Source organism: Chrysochloris asiatica, unplaced genomic scaffold (genome assembly GCF_000296735.1).
Source record: "Chrysochloris asiatica unplaced genomic scaffold, ChrAsi1.0 scaffold00054, whole genome shotgun sequence".
NCBI lineage: Eukaryota > Metazoa > Chordata > Mammalia > Afrosoricida > Chrysochloridae > Chrysochloris > Chrysochloris asiatica.
The window spans coordinates 4,681,312-4,700,470 of NW_006408572.1; the positions used below are offsets into that span (position 1 = coordinate 4,681,312).

Sequence of the window (19,159 nt, forward strand, 5' to 3'; positions counted from 1 at the left end):
AAACTACCAGCTGCTCCGCGGGAGAAAGATGAGGCTTTCTACTCCCGTAAAGATTTACACCCTCGGAAACCCTGTACAGGGTCGCTATGAGTCGGTTCCGACTCCATGGCACATAACAACAACAACAAATTTTGTTTAAAAAAAAAAACCTAAAGTGAATAGAGAGAAATACTGTTAACTGATGGTACATGGAGGGGATTATAATCATTGTATGAAACAAGGGGTATGATTTGTTGAATGTAAAACTGATGATCTGCCCTGTAAACTTTCACTCAATCCACAATAAAAACCTTAAATTAAAAAAAAAAGCTAAGGTCATGGAAGTCAAGAAGACATTGAGGAGTTGCTCCAGATTAGAAGAAACTAAAGCGGCACCACAGTGAAATGCAACTGTAACGTAATACGTGATCCAGCATTTCCACTTTCTGTAAAAGACGTTAAAACAATTGGTGAAATATGAATCAGGTCTGTAAGCTATTATCATTGATGCTAATGTCCTGATTTTGATCACTGTACTGCGCTAATGAAAGAAAATAGCTTTGTTATTAGGAGACACACACTGAAGTAGCTAGGGGTAAAAGGTCAATTATGTCTGTACTTAACAAAAATGGAGGCTACAAAGAGAGGGGGCAATACAGAAAACATAGAACTTCAGTAAAGTGTTGTGGTGCAGTGAATTCTTTTGTATGGTTCTTCAAACCATGCATAGTTCTGTGACTACCACAAAATGATTGAGTGGAATATTTAAGGGGCTCAGATAGCATCCTAATAACACAAACAAGGGGGATTGGTCAGTTTTGCCATTCTGCTAGGCTTAAAAGAGAGCCAATTTCAGAGAAGAGTGGGTATCTCATTACCACCACAGAATAAGAAGCAGAGCTAAGAGTGGTGAACATCCTTTGCAGCCAGGGTCCCTGCACTGAAACAGAGAATTATAACACCAAAGACAGCAAGAAGTAGCTATAAGCAGAAGCGAGTGGCAGAGAAACAATGACGGCAGAACCAAGAAACTGACTCAGATGGTGAGGCAGCTACAGTAGTCAGACCAGCCCATGGAGCGAGAGAGCTGAGCTCCTTCAGGCAAGAAAACTGCTGGCAGAGTGGGGTGCCGGTGGGGGCATTATCAGTAGAACTAAAGAGCTTTGTAACACTTGCCCAAGCAGGGTCAAGAGCTGAGGGCCACAGGGAGGCTGTTCTGAGGGGGCTGAGATGAGCCTGTTCTCAGAAGACAGAGAGAAACCCTTCCTGGCTGAGAGGAGCTGAGAGGGCTGCCCTGCACTGAAGAAAGGAAACTTTGCCTACATGCTTCCTGACCCTGATCCACAGTTGTAGTCTGGGCATCCTTAGCCCAAGTTGTAACCTGCTATTTCCCTAATAAACCCCCTACCTGTGAGAATGGTCTGTGAGTTCTGTGTGGCCCCTGCAACTAATTCTCAAACCCAGAGGAGAAGTCGGGAGTGCTGTGAGAGGAACCACTGGTGTCAGAATTGGTGAAAAGGTTGTAGAGAAGAGGTCTGTCTGTCTGACCTCCACCACACAGGAATCAGCCTTGGGCTGACGGTGACCACGATTCCCTTGTGAAGTTAGACAAGGATGTCTGACAACAAGTCGCCAGTTTTACAAATATATAGAGAAGTTCTGGTAGCATCGTGGTTACGAATCAGGCTGCAAACCTCAAGGTCAGCAGTTCAAAACTACCAGCTGTTCCGCAGGAGAAAGATGAGGCTTTCTGCTCCCATAAAGATTTACAGCCTCGGAAACCCTGTGCAGGGTCGCTATGAGTCGGAACCAACTCCACGGCACATAACAACAACACCATAGACAAGTTATTTGTATTATTCCTGCAACTTTTCTTTAATTTTAAAATCATGTCAAAATAAATTAAAAGTTTAAAAGAAGAAAATTAACCCAAAAGGCAGGTATACCACAGACAAGCTGCCTCAAAAATTACTTAAGGCATTTTATAAATCACATTTCCAAGTTGCGCTCATTTCAGCTTGTTCTTTGTACATCACTTCTGTCACCTGCAACCATTCACCAGCCACAACAAACACACACCCATGGACTCCACTTGGCTCCTCCCCACCCACTTCCTGACGGAGCTGCCAGGAAATTGAGGTGAGGCGGAGCCCGTGCCCTCGTACCAGCCCTGACCAAACACATTACCTGTGGAAAACCCGAACAAGAAAACTAGGTAGACAAACATGAAACGGCACAGGTCTCTCAGGATCATCTGCAGGAGAGAGGAGCTCTGTCAGAGTCACATCAGACCCAAAGAGCCCAGGCAGGAGGAAATGAGTGGCAGGTCAGAACTCCAGTAGCCTGACGGTTCATCTTGAACCCAAATGGAATTGGAGAACATGCTGGATGTTTTGTTGAGGTGTTTTTAAGCTCAGGTGTCACACCGCTCCCTCCCCCTTACGTCTTCAGTTCTAGGAGGGTCTGGTACACAGAGGCCTCAAGTTTCAGGTGAGTCTCCACACCTGGTCTCAGACTAGATTGCCTGAGAATGGCACCTCCACAGATATAATACAGAGAGTTGGGAGCTCACACATTCAGTCTCAACAAGGTTCTCTGAGGGTCTCACCTACCTTCTCGATCATAACAGCATAGATGCCCATCTGCTGGAAGCCACGGGTGTAGTAGAGCATGTTGGTCCAGCCCATGGCCAAGGAAAACACCATGGAGGCCACGTACTCCTTGCGCTGGCTGAAGTACAGCACCACGGTCCCTAGCATGAACACAGACTGTAGAAAGCTGAGGGTGGAGGGACAAGAAACACTGTCAGAGGGCATCCGGGAAGCCCACTGGCCCCACAAACACAGAGACTTCAGACCACCTAGGTCATCCTTCAGAGTCACAGACTCAAGCCACGCTGGAGCTCAGATTGGTCTACCCTATAGCCAGAGCTTACTCAGTACGGGCAATATCATTCCCAAAAGGGCCAACATTGGTCTGGGCTGTAAAACGACTCGCTCTTAATTTGTACAAAGCACAGAGGCAAACAAAGAACATAAACAGATATACAGTATATTTGTGCTATTAAAATTCCAAAGGGGGTTTAGACAGAAAATGTCTACAAAGGTTCCTTAGGAGAAGGGACAATGAAAAGGGGGTTGAGAAATGCTGTTTTAGCCCCAACAGCCTCTCTGTCCAGACCCCAAAAACAATGGCATCACTGGGCAACAGATAACTAGGAGCCCTGGGCCCATGAGGCAGGGCAGGTCATTCTCTCCTGAACAAGTCACAACGTGGGTCTGCTGGTCCTGTGCTCAAACTCAGAAGCAGACCCCTGAGGCCCACCCAGGTAGGAGCACTGGAGCAAGAGGAGGGCATGGCCCTATGATCGGTCGGCTCAACAATCCCTCCTCTACTTGCTCATCCCAGGTCTCCTTGTTCAGTGTGGCCTCCTACCAAGTCTCCCCCTTGAGCATACCCCTTGAATTTGCCCTCTGAAGCTAAAATGTAGGCATCTGAAGACTGGGAAGAAAGGATGAGGCTTGTGATCTCTAGGGACAAGTTAACTGCAATCGGATCAAAAAATCAATTCCTTACACTTGCCAGGAATGAAGAGAGGCTCCGGGGATGAAGGAAGGAGCAGGCCCATCCTATTTGAAAGCCTCCTTTGCATGTTGGCCTCAGAGGCTCCGGGCTTATGTTATGTAGGAAGGCATTGCCCCATAACATCCACATTGTCTGTACTTATCTGTCTCCTCCTGAAGCAGTGGTTATCAATCCAGGGTAGTGCTCCAGGGAGGTATCTGGTTGTCAGGGCTGGGAGACCGAGTGGTGAGTACTACTGGTGTCTAGTGGGTAGAGGCCAGAGATGGTAGAGGCCAGAAAAACGTATCTGCCTTGAGTATTAAACATCCTACAGTCTCCCACAACAAAGGGTTGTTGTTGTTGTTAAGTGTCATCAAGTCGATTCTGACTCATAGCAGCCCTGTACAGGGTTTCTGAGGAGCAGTTGGTGGGTTTGAACTGCTGACCTTGTGGTTCTCAGTCCAGTGCTGATCCTACAATGCCATACCTGGAGTCCCAAGAAAGAGTTATCTGGTCCAAAATGTCAATAGTGCCCCTGGGATATGATCGTCAGGTCTGGCAGTCCCCAGTACCTGGTTTAGAGTGGGCACCCATACTCATTCATCCAACAAATGTTTACTACAACAGAGGAAAAAGGAAATTCCTGAATAGGAGGAGGATATGAAATGTGTGGCTAATTGCCTCCATGAGCAGCTGCCTCTTTTGCCCTGAGACCAGAAGAACTAGATGGTGCCCAACTACCATTACCATTTGGATCAACGAACCCATAGAAGATTCCTGATCAAAAGGGAAAAAACACAGAACAGCATTTCAAATTCTCACAGACTCCAGACATCCTGGATTCATGAAGGTTCGATGAACTACAATTTTGCCCTGAGATCATCTTTAACCTTAAACCAAAATCATCCCCTAAAGTCTTCTTAGCACCAAACAATAGTTTAGCCTGACTAGTGAAAGAATATCTGCCTTGAGTATTATGCTCTTTTAAGAACTAGCGTTGTTTGTTGTTAAGTGCTATCAGGTAGGTTCCAACTTATAGCAACCCCGTATAGGGCTTCCAAGGCTGCAAATCTTTGCGGAAGCAGAAAGCCTCATCTTTCTCCCATGGTGAGAACTATGACAATAGTAACTCAAAAGATGAGATAGGAACCTTAGAGGGTAATGAATCTATGTTAGTGGGAGAGGAGCCACTCAGAAAAGGAGGATGAGAAAGATTGCACAATTCAAAGAATGCAATCAATGTTACTGAAGAGTACATGGAGAAATTATTAAATTGCTGCAGGTTTTGCTGTGCATATTCTCAACAACACCAAAAATAAATAAAACTATGTGTGTGTTTTCTAATAAGTAAAAGAAAAGGAAAAAACAGTTTACTGAGTGCTTCCCATCATTCATTCCACATGCTCACTGAGGGCCTGACTGTTTTTGTCACCCCAGGACTGGACCGAAAGATGCTGGCTGCTGCAGAGTCGTGAGAGTCCAAGTGCCACTTACAAAAGTATCTCGCTGTAGCTGTCCACAAACAAGATCTTCAGCGAAGGTCTCCTGCGCAGGAAATACTGAATCTGCAGATAAACAGAGATGGCACAGTCCCAGGAAACGGTCCATGTGGCTAAGTGGTGAGTGCTGGGAATGCTTCCTCGTGACCCCATATTGGGACAAGCGGTGTGTGGAGGTGTTGGGGGTGCATTATTAAGCAATGATTATTAAGAGAGAACAAGTACGGGTCAGGGTAATGGGATAATGTGACATGAGATAATGTGATGTCAGAAGAGATTTTAAAAACAGAAAAAAATAGTGGAATTTCAACTACATCCAGCAGCAGACACAGGAAAGAAAATCATTAAAATGTTATCAATTGCTACATTTGAATGATGGGAATTCGGCATTGTTTTCTTATTTACATGTCTTCCCCCTGCCCCTAATGTTCCTTAAGAAATATGCATTACAATAAAAAATGCTTTTAACCAGCCTCTACTAAATGTATCAGCTGCTTTCCAGTCAATTCTAACTCATGGAGACCTCATACGTTTCAGCGTAGGATTGGTCCATAGGGTTTTTGGTAGCAGATTGCCAGGTCTTTCTTCAGAGGCACCTCTGGGTCAAACCACCCATCTTTTGGTTAGTAGTAGAGCACTTAATCATTTGCATCGCTCAGGGACCCACCAGATTAACCAACATTTGACACTCCCTGGAAACATTCTGACTGGCTCACAGAACACTGACAGCCAGGAGTTCCTCACCCTGACTCCCACACGCTCCTGCTGCCTCCCATTAGTTCATCCCACCTTTGCCAAGAACACTTTGCTGTCAGCCACATTTGCTGCTGAAATTCCATAATTTATTGCTATAATGTAAGCTATAAGTATGAAAAGAAGATCGTTGGTTCTGTAAAAACATAGTTCCATCAAAGACTCAATAAAAGTGAGTCACTAAAAACAGTAACTGGGCATCGTTTCAACTAAAAAGATTGATGGTGGTGGTTATGTGCCATGGAGTCGGTTCCAACTCATAGAGACCCTGCATAGGGTTTCTGAGGCTGTAAATCTTTACGGGAGCAGAAAGCCTCATCTTTCTCCCACGGAACCACTGGTAGTTTCGAACTGCTGACCTTGAAGTTAGCAGACTGACTCATAACCACTACGCTACCAAAGCTCCTTAAAAAGATTGGGAGGTTTAAAAAAAATCACGCCAATCTCCAATTCTGCATTCAGATTTCTTCATATGTGTCTAAATTCTTGCTTTTCTTTAAAGAAGCTGAAACAAGATATCCTAATGATGCATTATAGGTGTGACTTTTACAAGAAAGATGATGAGAAACTACAGTGGCCCCACACTCGAAGAAAAGACAGCTTATACATTAGAAGAAAGGCTGAGGAATATGCACATACGTGAGTTTTTAGTTAAAATAAAATGCTCCAATATGCATGCAGATTTCTTTCATTGTTATAACAGTTAGAGGACTGTTTGGATAAATAAATAGATTTCCACTCAACTTCTAGAATTAAATTTTACATTCCATGGAGACCCCATCTCCAAAGTCTAGGCTACCTTATCTCAGAGAGACTGTCTGTGGGGAACCACTGGACAGCCCCACCCCAGTTCTAAAAGGCAGATGGGCTCTCAACTTAATGGTATGCCTCTCAGCTCCTCATCTGGTGTCTGATGAAGAAAAATGCAAGTGAGCAATGAGCAATGCTCCTGGCTTTGAGTTTTGGTGATCAGGGAGTGGAAAGGAATGCTTACCCCTCGGAAAAAAAAGTAGACTCCCCCTGATACAGACAGAATCTCTCCAGTGACTCGGAAATAATCCTGGGTGCTGTTCATCTGAAAGGGAGGCTGCAAGATACAGAGAAGTTGGTGACTCCGTTCACTCATTCATTCCTTAGATAAACATTTACCAGGTGCCAAGCCCTGTGATTAAGAGCCCAGCCCCTACCCCAGAGGCTCAGCCTCTATTGGGAGAAAAAGACACATGGGTCAAGATAATGTGTTGTGAGGACACCTGGAAGGGGCCACCCTGTCAGGCCTGATTGCTCCAGGGGCCTGAAGGAGCACCCTTCCAATGCTGCTTCCCTGATCTCTACATGGCTGCAAGGAGAGGACAACTGGAGGCACTTTACAGACCCATGAGAATCCTACTGCTCCCATAGCCCATAGCAAACAGGACTGTCCAGGCTTCCAATCCATGACACAAGGGCCACGTTCTTGTGTTTTCAGCCACTATTTTCTGAAGTGGAATTTTTTTGCCAGTTTAGCATACACATGGGGTCGCTATGAGTCAGAATTGACTCAACAACAGGCAGTTCATTAGACTGGCTTATTAGAATATCACTCTTTTTATCTTGAAACAAAACCAATAAATAGCTTTAGTTGTTGTTGTTGTGAAATGCCGTCGAGTCAATTACGACCCATAGCAATCCTGTATAGGGTTTCCAAGGAGCAGCTGGTGAGCTTGAACCACTGAACTTGCAGTTCAAACGAGTTTTCAGTCTGATGCATTAGATCAGAAATCGGGTCTCACCTAATCATGAAATTGAGTTTTCGAACCAAACTGATCAGCAAAATACTCTGGAAATAAAGGCAGTAAGTGAAATGCCCTGGGTACTGAGTGGAAAGGACGTGGTTTGGTATTGGATGGAACTCAAGTTTCTGATTAGGAAGAAGTCTGGTCTCCAGTGGTAAATCCAGCTCAGGATGGTCCAGGACCTGGCCCAGATGCATATGTCCAGGCAATGAGGAATGAGTGATAGAGTAAATAAGGGGACTGAAGAGAGCAGCTGAGTAAGATAGCAAAGGGATCATGGCTTCTACTATCTCTGGCCCTGTGGGTACCCAGTCCCCGGGTCCTAGATCCTCCATCTTTCTACCCTAATGCTCTCTAGGTGCTGCTGGTTTGGCCCTGTCAAGTCACCAGACTAGATGAGAGGGACTGAGAACAGGCAAGGGGAAGGTCACCAGGAGAACCTGAGAGAGGAGAAGCCATGCACAGGGATATAAGGACCTCTGGGTGGTCCTTGAATCCCTCCAGCAACACTGGCCAGGGCAGAACCTGTGTCTCAGGAATATCCATGCCCCTCCCTCCCGCTTCCAAGGCATGTGCCTCAGGCCGCACCAAGCCATCCACAGGCCTGTGGTAGGCAGCCGTGGTGAAGACAATCATATACAGAAAGTAGACGAAGAAGTTGAAGTAGAAGATACACTTGACAAATCTGTCCCACTTGTCCTGCAGGAGTCGGTTCAGCGGCTCCACCAAAAGCATGTCATGGCGATTCTAAGGGGAGAAAACAGAGGTGAGGTTCACTAGCCCCACCAGGAACCACCTTCCATGGCCTCATCAGCCAGTGGCCAGCGGGTCTCTGCACACTGACTTCTTCCATACACACCCAAGCACAACTTCGGCCTGTGGAGCAGTTGCAGGTCACAGTGACCAGACCTGGTGGGCAGTAGTGTCTAGGGGCTGGGCACAGTTTTGCCATGACTCCATGCAGGACCCAGCCCTCCAGCTTCAGTTCCCCATGAGGGGTTAAATTGGAGGAGCTCTACATGCCCTCTGATTTTTAAACGCTGCCCAACATTTGGTGCCCATTATCTCTACTAACTCATTCCTGAGAGCCTACATCCTTATTATTCCCACAATATGAAAGGCTGGCGCCAGAAGAGCCTAACAAAATTCCCTTTGGGGAGGGGCTAAGGGCACGCCTCCGGTTTCCTTGTTTCTCTGTTTTCCAGCCCTGGGTTAGGCAAGCTATCAAGGCAAGAGTGGCAATTCTGTATGCATAAGGTAAAGAGAACTAGGAAGCCTTTCTGCAGGGGATGGGATTTCATGTCTGCTTTGGGGCAAAAGTTGAATATGCAGGAGATCTTTGTAAACGTTCTAGTCCCCAGTAAGCTGAAATTAGATAACTCCAGCCCAGGTTTCAGATCCCCCCCAACAAGTTCCTCTTCCGTGTCTTCCTGAATATATTTGAGTATAGGAAGTTCCTTGCTATTTCAAGAAGCCTGTTAAAAGACACTAAATGTGGGTACAGTTATTCTTTGGAATAAAATTGGTCTTTTTCACTTCCTACCAGTGGTTCTGGATCTGTCCTCTAGGGCCCCAGAACAAATCTGCTCTCCTAGCCTTAAGAGCCTTCAGAATACTAAGATGACTTCATATAATCAGAGAGGAACTATATAAAAAAGGAGGATTTGAATGATTGTACAACTCTCAGAACGAGATCAGTGTCACTAAACTACGTGTAGAAATTTACATTGGTGGATGCTTTTCTGTGTATGTTTGCAACAGCAACAACAAAATAAATAAAATTAAGGCAGAAGAAAACACTTAATATTACTAAAATGTCAATTATTTCAAATTTGACCTACAGATTGAGTGAGTTGTTTAGTGGAATCCCTTATATTTTTACCTCAATAATTTTTTTTAAAATGGTTATGTGGCAGTCCTTCAGTCTCTGAGATAACATCTCAGACTCCAGCTCCCAAGTATCCCTAAGTAGCTGGGAGTATCTCCTTGCAAAGAGGGAAAAGAGCCGGTGCCCTTCCAAATCAGTGGTGAAAGTACAGACTACTCAGAGACTGGTACTGGAATATTCATTTGGAAATAAGGGACTACTTTAGATGCCTAACTCACACGCACACAAAAATAAATTCTAGATAAGTTAAAGAGTAAAACATAAAATACCTATTACAAAGTTCAAAGAAACTATTGAAGGATGTATGTGACATATTACAGTGAAAATGGCCTTCCTAAGCAAGACACAAGGCATAGAATCTGTAAACAAGGAGCTCTGGTAGCGTAGTGGTTACGAATCGGGCTGTGAACCTTAAGGTCAGCAGTTCGAAACTACCAGCCGCTCCGCGGGAGAAAGATGAGGCTTTCTACTCCCGTAAAGATTTACACCCTCGGAAACCCTGTATAGGGTCGCTATGGGTCGGAACCGACTCAATGGCACATAACAACAACAACAACAAGCAAGACACAAGGCATAGAATCTGTAAACAATGAGAATGACCAACTTGACTCTGTCATAATGAAAGCAAATGAAGCCATCAACAAAATTCAAAGACAGGAGGCAGATGGGAGAAATAAAATATTTGCAGTGTATACAATAGATAAGGGATAAAGTCATTATAGACAGAGAGCATCTATAAACCAAAAAAGGATGAGATGCACAATCTCTTAGAAATCAAGAAAATGAAGATTAAGGTATCAGTGAGATGGCATGTTTGGCTCCTTGGATGTACAACACTTTGAATAAAAACCAAGGGAGAGAGGGAAGAGGGAAAGAAAGGCAGATAACACCCAGGTTGTCAAGGATAGACGTGTACCACTGGTGGTACACATGTGTGTGTACAATGCACACACATTCTGAAGAACAATTTGATGATGACAATTAAAATGTACATACTTTTTGACTTAGCAATTTGAATTCTAGGCATCATAGAAAAATACTCAAACATGCTAAGTGGCCTACAGCACTGAAGTAGCAAAAAAACTAGACATAACTTGAATGTCCTTCTGTAGCATTTCCTAGTCCTTCTATGGAATACTACGCGGCATTTTTTTCTTTTTCTTTTTAGTGAGGCAAACCCATGGGTACAGAAACAAAACTATCTACAAGATATGTCATTAAGAGAAAAAAACTGATTGTTTTCACTGTGCATTAGTATGATCTCATTTATGGAAATGTAATGAAACTATACATTTTTTTAATACGGTACAAAAGAGTGTTCTTTTTTGTCTGTGTTCTACTGAACTATATCAATTTTTATGAGACTATAATCACATATATTGTTTGGATGATTACGGAAAACACTCAGGAGAAGGAACAGAGCAATGATACTCCAGGCTGAGGCCTGGAGAAGTGGGTTTTAGTGGATGAGAAGCAAAGGCCGAGCTGGACGAGGGGCTGGGAACAGTTGGTGGGTGACAGGGTGCACTCACAGGGGTCTCACTGCTGCTGTAGGCGATCACCTCCAGCACTGAGTTCTTCTCACAAGTGTCGATGCAGGACAGGTCGTAGAGCGAGGAGTGCACAGGTCCATAGGCCCACTCGGTGAACTTCCTCGACAGGTGTCTACACTCGGGCTCCTGGATCTCCCTCTGGAGAATATAGGCCAACACCTGCCACCAGAATCAAGAGCCCATTAGCCACCAGGCCACCAGCCCTGCTTCCAGAATAACTCTACTTCCAAGCCCAGTCAGAGACCCCATCCAGGAGAGATATTAACCCTCATGCAGCTGCCTCCCGACCATCATCAATATCAACCTGCCCACTGCCTCAGACCCCAACGGCAGACACTGATACCCATCACCTAGTCACATTGGGATCTCCTCAACTCCACCATGTCACAGTGCACGGCCATTCTAGAAAACCTCAAGAACTAGAAGGACATCAACAAAGTCAATCTAAGAACTGAAATCAAGCTCATAACTCCAGGTTCAGTGGTAGAATCCTGTAGTGGTTACAAGTCGGGCTGCTAACCTCAAGGTCAGCAGTCGAAACAACCAGCTGTTCCATGGGAGAAAGATGAGGCTTTCTGCTCATGTAAAGATTTACAGCCTTGGAAACCCTATATATAGGGTCGCTATGAGTCGGAACCGACTGCACGGCACCTAACTACTTTATAGGTTAAGGGTTCCTGGTGTGGTGCTACAGGACCAGCACTGGACTGCGAACCACAAAGTCAACAGTTCAAACCTACCAGCTGCTCCTTGGAAACCCTATATAGGGTCAATATGAATTGGAATTGACTGGACAGCACTTAACAACAACAAAAATGTAGGATAAGCACTGAACTGCTAACCGCAAGGTTGGCAGTTCAAACCCTCCAGTCGCTCCTCAGAAACCCTGCACAGAATTACTATGAGTCACAACTGACTCCACAGCACTTAGCAACCATAACAATGCAAAAGGCCCCGGTTCGATTCCTGGCCAGTGCTTCTCATAAACAACCACCATTCATCTATGGTTTGCAAGTGAAGATTTGCGAGTTGCTATGATGTCGAGCAGGTTTCAGCAGAACTTCCAGACTAAGGTGGACTCGAAGGAAAGGACTAACAATTTACTTCTGAAACCAGCTAACAAAAACCCCATGGATCACAGTGGTCGCATCTGCAACCAATCACGGGGATGATGCGGAACCAGGCAATATTTTGTTCTCCTGTGCGTGGGGTTGGCATGACTTGGGAGCCACTCAACAGCAACCAACAGCAACTTCATCCTAAGATTAGGCTCAGTATGAGCAAGAAAGAACTTCCAGATGCCCTGATAGTAAGACGCCCCCTCCCCAATTAACTCCCAACAGCCCAACCCTACCATCCACTTTCCATGAGCTGACATCATCCACAGACTCACTACCCCAAACTCTCCTTGCATCACCTAAAAAGTGTTTTCTCCTGTCCTGGAAAAAACATCACAGCTCCCTTTTCTATGTCACTCTGTCCCTACCCTCAAGCCCCAATATCCCCTCCCCGACCTGTGCCATATCTGTGATGCTCAGAGCTGAGTTCAGACACTCCGTTCTTTCAGCTCTTCCCAGTGTCTCTGACTTATTTGACTGGCCCCTGTCCCAACCCTCCAAGCTGGAGTTAATACAAACAGCTTCATAGAGTGGGGCACAGGCACAGCAGTGAGGCAGGCAGGCCTTTCCCACACACCCCATCCCTGCTGAGAGCCCCACCCCAATCTTCCCGCTGCCAGCAGCCAGAGCCAGGGGCGTCAGCCCCTTCTTGTTGATGAGTTCCTCCAGCTTCAGCGTTGGGTGGTGCTTGGCCCCCAGGATGAGAATCTCGTTGTACATGCTCGTCACAAACTTGGTGTTATCAGTCGTGTTGTCGGCCACCTCCACTAGGGCATGCAGCACTGTGTTGCCCACCGAGTCCCGAGCACAGATGTCTGCCGGCTGCCAGGAGTTCTGTAGCAGGAACTTCACAATGCCCAGCTGGTTGGTACATGCAGCCAGAGAGAGTGGCAGCTCACCTGCAGCCAATACAAGGCACAGAGCTGGACACACGGCCAGAGTTCCTTGGGAATTGGGCTGGGCTCTCCCTGAACTAAGAGGCTGCCAACTCCCGTATCCACCCTAGTTTTCCCTTAGCCAATAACCAGTTACTATGGATTCATTTCTGACTCCAGGCAACCCCAAGCATGTCAGAGTAGAACCGTGCTCCACAGAGTTTTCAGTGGCTGACTTCAGAAGTAGATTGTCAGGTTTTTCTTCTGAGGCACTTCTGGGTGGACATGAACCTCCGATCTTTTAGTTAGCCATTCATATTAACCCTTTACACCACCCAGGGACTCCGGTCTCCCCTTAACAACTGTTTAAAAGCCACATGGTCTCCCTACCAAAGTAGAAGCCAGGCCGCCCTTTGATTTTCTTAAAGAAGTCCCCATTGGCTGCCGCCTGGACGTCTGCCCCATTCTCCACCAGGAGGGTCACCAGGGCCATGTTCCGCCTCTCGATGGCAATGTGAAGTGCTGTCTGGCCTGTGAGTATGAGTTGGCTTTGTGACCATACTTCTGTGGGAGTGTCCAGACAGGTGCTGGGGAAGGGCCCAGGGCAGGCAGCAGCTACTGCAGGGGAACTCAGCAGCATTTCAAGTCTCCAGTGAAGGACAATAGTCCGGCATCCCCTAAGGGAGCCAGGAGAGTCACCAAGGCAAACGTAGAGACTGGTATTTCAGTCAAGGAAAGAGGCAGTGACCTCCAGAGACAGAAAATGCCAACTGGGGAGGGACAAGGCAAGGACCTCCCAGGACAGATGGGAGAGGGAGGCAAGGACACTTACAACTGAGATGCCAAGTGAGCATGTTGCAGAGACAGGGACCCCCAGGACTAAGAGACCCAGGGTCAGCAGCAGGGAGTAAGGCGTTCAGAGGCTAGTTGCAGGTGTGTTGGGGCAGAACCATGCCCACCTCCTCACCCTTGTAGTAGCTGTCGGTGTAGCTGGCGTTGACCAGTTCCTTCAAGCTGTTGGTCTGCCGTGCAATCTCCAGGAGCAGGGGGATGGTGTCGTTATGTCCGTCATGTAGGTTGAGCATGGCTTTCAGCAGACACGTCTTCCCCGTCTCAGGGTCTGTGACAAATGAGAGTCAGAGCATGCGCGGTGGCGGGGGCCCTCCCAGGAACCGTCCCTTAGCGAACGGGCCCCACCTTTGAATTCGCTGTGCATGAGGTGCTTCTTGCTCTTCTTCAGGAAAAGCAGCAGGCTCGACAGTTCCTCACAGTTATTCTGAGCGACGGCTTCAAAGATCCTCCTGCGATCGTACAGGATCTTCTCGACCCCGTCAGTGACAGAGTCCTGGGAAAGCTGCCTATAGGCAGGCGGGGAAACACTCTGGTCCCAAGTCCTTACTTAGCCTCCCTCTGCCGAGAGGCCTGTAGAGGTTGGCAAGGGAACACAGATAAACTCAGAGGCAATCCAAAAGTGGGGAAACATGACATGAAGGCAAAACGGGGGTCCGGTGGAGGAGAGGTGAATAGAGAGAACAGGGTATGTTCAGGGCAGTAAAGCTAATCTGTATGAAACTGCCATGGTACATAGGGCATTAGTATAATTCAAACCCATAGGATTGCACAATGCAGAGTGAACCCCAATGTGAACTGCACCCACTGTACCCTATAGGGCAGAGTAGAACTACTCCATAGGGCTTCCGAGGCCGTAAATATCTCTCTCTCTCTCTCTCTCTCTCTCTCTCTTTTATAACCTTTTATTGCAGTTTAAGTGGGAGTTTACAAATCAAATTAGCTTTCCATTCAACAGTGTATACACACTTTGTTTCATGATATTGGCTACAATCCCCTCAAAGTATTAGCACCTTTCCCACTTCCTCCCTGGTTCCCCATTTCCATTTGTCCTCCTTTCCTGCCCCTTCCTGCCGTCTGAGTTTTGTTCTGGGACAAATGCCACCCTTGTGAACTTGTATGGTTGATGTTGTATGTTACTCCTTGGTGTTGAACTTTGGGGTGGATTCAGTTCCAGGCCTGAAGGGTGTCTGAAGGCCACAGTCTCAGGGGTTCCACCCATCTCTATTAGACCAGTAAGTCTTGTTTTTTGCCTGATTTCACATTTTGTTCTACATTTTTTTGTTCTCCTTCTGTCTAGGACCTTCTACTGTGATCCTGATGAGAGTGGTCAATAGTGGTAACTGGGCACCATCTAGTTCTTCTGATCTCTGGGAAGTGGAGGCTATGGTTTGTGCAGCCCACGAATCTTTGGACTCATTGTTTCCTTGAGTGTTTGATTTCCTTTGCTCTTCTTTGTTCCAGACAGGGAGAGACCCATAGTTCATCTTAGATGGCTATTTGCAAGGTTTTAAGGCCCTGGTCATTAGTCACCAAAGTAAGATGTAGGACATTGTCTTTGTGGACTATGTTATACCAATTGACCTAGATGTCCCCCCAAGACTGTGGCTCTGAGTCTCCAAACCCAGAGACTATCAATCTTTAAGGAAGTAGACTGCCCACAGAGTGACTGGTGGGTTTGAACTGGATGCTTAGGATCAATTGCCACTGTGCAACCAGAGCTCCTCAATATGAACTGTAACCCACATCATAGGGTTGATTCTGACTCCCGTTGACCTTAGGTAGAGTTTCTGAAGCTGTAAATCTTCATAGGAACAGAAAACCTCCTCTTTCTCCCATGGAACTGCTGACATTTGGTTAGCAGCCCAACTTGTCCCCACTACATTACCAGGATTCCTAATATGAACTATACTATTGTTGTTAAGTGCCACCAAGTCTATTCTAACTCATAATGACCCTACATAGGGTGTCTGAGGATCTGGTGGTGGTTTTGAATGGCTGACCTTACAGTTAGAAGTCCAGTGCTTATCCTGCAGTGCCACACCAGGACTCCCAGCACCATTCTTGTTGCTGTTGTTGGTGTTAAGTGCTGTCGAGTTAGTTTTGACTCATAGTGACCCTGTATAGGGTTTCTAAGGAGCAGTGGTGGGTTTGAACTGCCGACCTTGTGGTTCCCAGTTTAGTACTGATCCTACAGAACCACCCAAACACCCTGAAATAAGCTGACAGCTCAGATCCATTTTACCACTTGTCTGCATGCAGACACTTGACCAGATGTCCCCTGAAGCCTCCCTATCTCTCCGGCTTTATGACTCTTAGCTCAGAAGCTAGACAACACATGGTTCCCCCCCCACCCCAAGACCGGGGCCACAGCCAGCTGAGCCAGTTAGGCTCCTGGCAGGAAAGGGCTAGGCTCCAGATGCAGACTTACCTGACACAGGTGTGGCCATCCCCAGGCCTCTGGATGACGACAACAGGGCTAACTGTGATGGCTGGGCAGGAGGCAAGCTCACCTTCCCCACAAGAGCAGTCCATATGGGAGGCCTCGTCTGAATCACCCTTCCCAAAGAGCCGGGGGCGGCTCCTGGCTGTGACAACGTGGGGCTTGGCTAGAGGTGACATAGAGTTAGGATCGCCATCCTGAAGGTCTGGGCAGGTGGCTTCTTGAGGCAGGTCCTCAGACTTCTCTGAGTCTGGGCTACCCCATTTCTTCATCCTGCCAGACCCTCTGTGACCCGAGTCAGCCTGTGAACAGACACAAAGATGGGATTTGTTCCCCACTTGCCTTCCTTGCAAAGGCCCCTATGAGGCTGCTATCTCCAGCCCCTCACCCACGACTGTGAGGGGTAGTGAATAAGCTGGAACTGTACCCACCCCAGAGGCCCTGGGGGTGAGCCAATTGATCATCAGCTACTGACAGTCAACCCCAAGAGTAGACAGGCCACCCAGCATGGAGTCAGCAGGCTCAGAGGGACTTGGGTGAACACTTCCTCTTCTCTGGACCTCAGTTGTCTCATCTGCAGAGCAGAGATGATACCAGTGTTCTGCTCTGCCTTCCTCCCAAAGTCAGAATCAAGGAAAATAATGGGAGAAGCTGTTCCTAGATACGCACTCAGGGCTCAGCCCTCCAGAGTCAGAAAAGCAGTCTATGTCCCCAGGAACAGAGGGGAGGGGCCCTGAATGACCGGCAGAGAGTGACCACACTCAACACCCTACTCTGCATGGGCCTGAACACATAGAGAAAGTTGGCAGCCAGTGTCTGCCTAAATAGCAGTAAGCTTATGTTGAGCTTGTTTGCAGCTCCATTCTTCCTGCCTTCTTCTCCCATTCTTCCTCTCTACTGTCTGGCTAGCCCCATTCCTTGCTCCCCAAGGCTGTCCCACATGTCCCATCTCAGGGGCTTTTGCTCCCATAGTGTCTACACCTGGAGTGCTTTTTCCTTCTTCGTTCCTTGCTCCAATCTTACCAGCTATCTTCAAGTCGATTCCAACTCACGGTGACCCCATGTGTGTCAGAGTAGAATGTGCTCCAGAGGGTTTCTTTTCTTTCTTTGTTTTTTTTTTTAATGTTTTATTGTGAATTATGTGATAGTTTACATGGGAGAACATTAATTAGTTTTACATTCATCCTATCATATATCGTTTCATTGCCATGGTTACAATCCCCTCCATGCATCATCACCCAACCTGCAAGCCTGCCCCTGGTTGTCAGCACACAGCCCCTCTCCCTCTCTGCTCCACCTCTCCACGTCATCATCTCTGCCTCCACCTCAGGCATCACTGCTTCTCTGGGTAGAGTCCCACTCTCCGCTCTTCTCCCTTGATGGTCCCAGAGACCTCCGCTCCTAGACTGAAAAGTCAATCATCCCCTCCTTGCTACAAAACGTCTACATAGGGTTTCTTTTTTGGTGAACATATACAAAGTAAATTAGGCTCCTATTTGACAATCTCTGTATAATTTGTTCGGTGATATTAAATACATTTTTCACAATGAGTCAACATTCTCTTGGACTGTATTCTGGTTTGTACCATTTCTGGTACTCTCATTTCCCTGCCCTCTTATCTTCTCATCTTTGCTTTAGAGCTCTATGGGGTTTTCAATGACAATTTTTCAAAAGTAGATCACCAGACTGTTCTTTCTTTTTAAGTGGACTCCACCCACCAACCTTTCAGCTGGCAGTCAAACGTATTAACTGGTTTTACCACCCAGGGACCCCTACCCAAATCCTTTATTGCTGTTGTCATTAACTGCTGTCAAGTTAATTCCAACTCATAGTGACCCCATGTGGGGTTCTCAAGACTGTGACTTTTCGGAAGCTGATTGCCATGCCTGTCTTTTAAGGTGCCTCTGAGTGTGTTCAAACCAGCAGTCTTTCAGCTGAGTACCTAGGGAGCTGCCCAAATCCTACCACTTGCTCAAATGCCACCTACTCTGATGGTCTAACATTGAAGGTGCCTCCTCCATGAAGACCCAGAATTCAGGTACTGACTACGCTCCCTCCCTCCAGAGTGACCCATCATCCCTCATGACCCTCTCAACATAGGCCACCATTGTTGTTGTTGTTAAGTGTGGTTGAGTCAGTTCCAACCCATAGTGACCCTGTATAGGGTTTCCTAGGAGTAGCTGGTGAGCTTGAACCACCAACCTTTTGGTTCAAATCAACTTTGCAGTTCAGTGGATTAACCCACAGCACCACACCCAGACTCCTCAAGACCACCAAATGCTCTAGAAAATACTATCCAGCTCTACTTTACCTCCCTGGTGCCCTGTGATTTCCTACTGGGCAGGGACCTTGCCTGATCCATCTCTTGATAGAAAAAGCTGTGCTTGCTGGTCATTGTGGGGCAAGTGAGAGATACAAGCTGCTCAGATACAGACCTTTATAATTCCCATTGCTGTAAGGAAGTTTAGGAGATTCATGTCCCAGCAGTGACTGGATCCCAGAACCACTAAAGGACTGGGAGGCTTCTCCAACCCTGAATTTTCCGATGAAAATTCAGGCAGTAAATGCCTAGAGCACATGGCTGGACCAGAACAATAAAACAGCTACAGTCTGATGCTCAGATCCATAAAAACAATCAAGAGACAGCCTCACAGTTTCACGTCTTGTAAACAGGGTAATTGACTTCTGGTATAGCTCCTGTCCTGCCTCGCATTCTGCTTCGGGAAGCTTCCTCTGAAGCATACATCAGGTTGAAACCCTGAAACAGGAAGTGCTCCCAGCCACAAAAAGTTCCATTTTCCACTTCTCATCCATTTATTTGTCCTATCACCCAGTACTCACCCATCAACTCAGTCCTACTATA

General features: G+C 46.7%; 1 protein-coding gene across 2 annotated transcripts in view; it reads right to left on the reverse strand.

The window, feature by feature from the left end:
* Nucleotides 1–16,588, reverse strand: part of TRPV1 (transient receptor potential cation channel, subfamily V, member 1) — a 31,610-nt gene extending 15,022 nt beyond the window's left edge. Inside the window, exons 1-11 of one of the 2 annotated variants that reach the window (XM_006863264.1) lie at nucleotides 16,285–16,588; nucleotides 14,202–14,362; nucleotides 13,972–14,124; nucleotides 13,395–13,535; nucleotides 12,730–13,028; nucleotides 10,991–11,170; nucleotides 8,159–8,317; nucleotides 6,790–6,882; nucleotides 5,038–5,108; nucleotides 2,592–2,757; nucleotides 2,167–2,233 (exon numbers count right to left, since the gene is read on the reverse strand). In XM_006863264.1, the coding sequence (XP_006863326.1) occupies nucleotides 2,167–2,233; nucleotides 2,592–2,757; nucleotides 5,038–5,108; nucleotides 6,790–6,882; nucleotides 8,159–8,317; nucleotides 10,991–11,170; nucleotides 12,730–13,028; nucleotides 13,395–13,535; nucleotides 13,972–14,124; nucleotides 14,202–14,362; nucleotides 16,285–16,568 (1,774 nt within the window). In that variant the 5' untranslated portion in view covers nucleotides 16,569–16,588. The remainder of the gene's footprint in view (nucleotides 1–2,166; nucleotides 2,234–2,591; nucleotides 2,758–5,037; nucleotides 5,109–6,789; nucleotides 6,883–8,158; nucleotides 8,318–10,990; nucleotides 11,171–12,729; nucleotides 13,029–13,394; nucleotides 13,536–13,971; nucleotides 14,125–14,201; nucleotides 14,363–16,284) is intronic. The other variant, XM_006863265.1, reaches the window with a different exon arrangement.
* Between the last annotated feature and the right edge of the window lie 2,571 nt (nucleotides 16,589–19,159).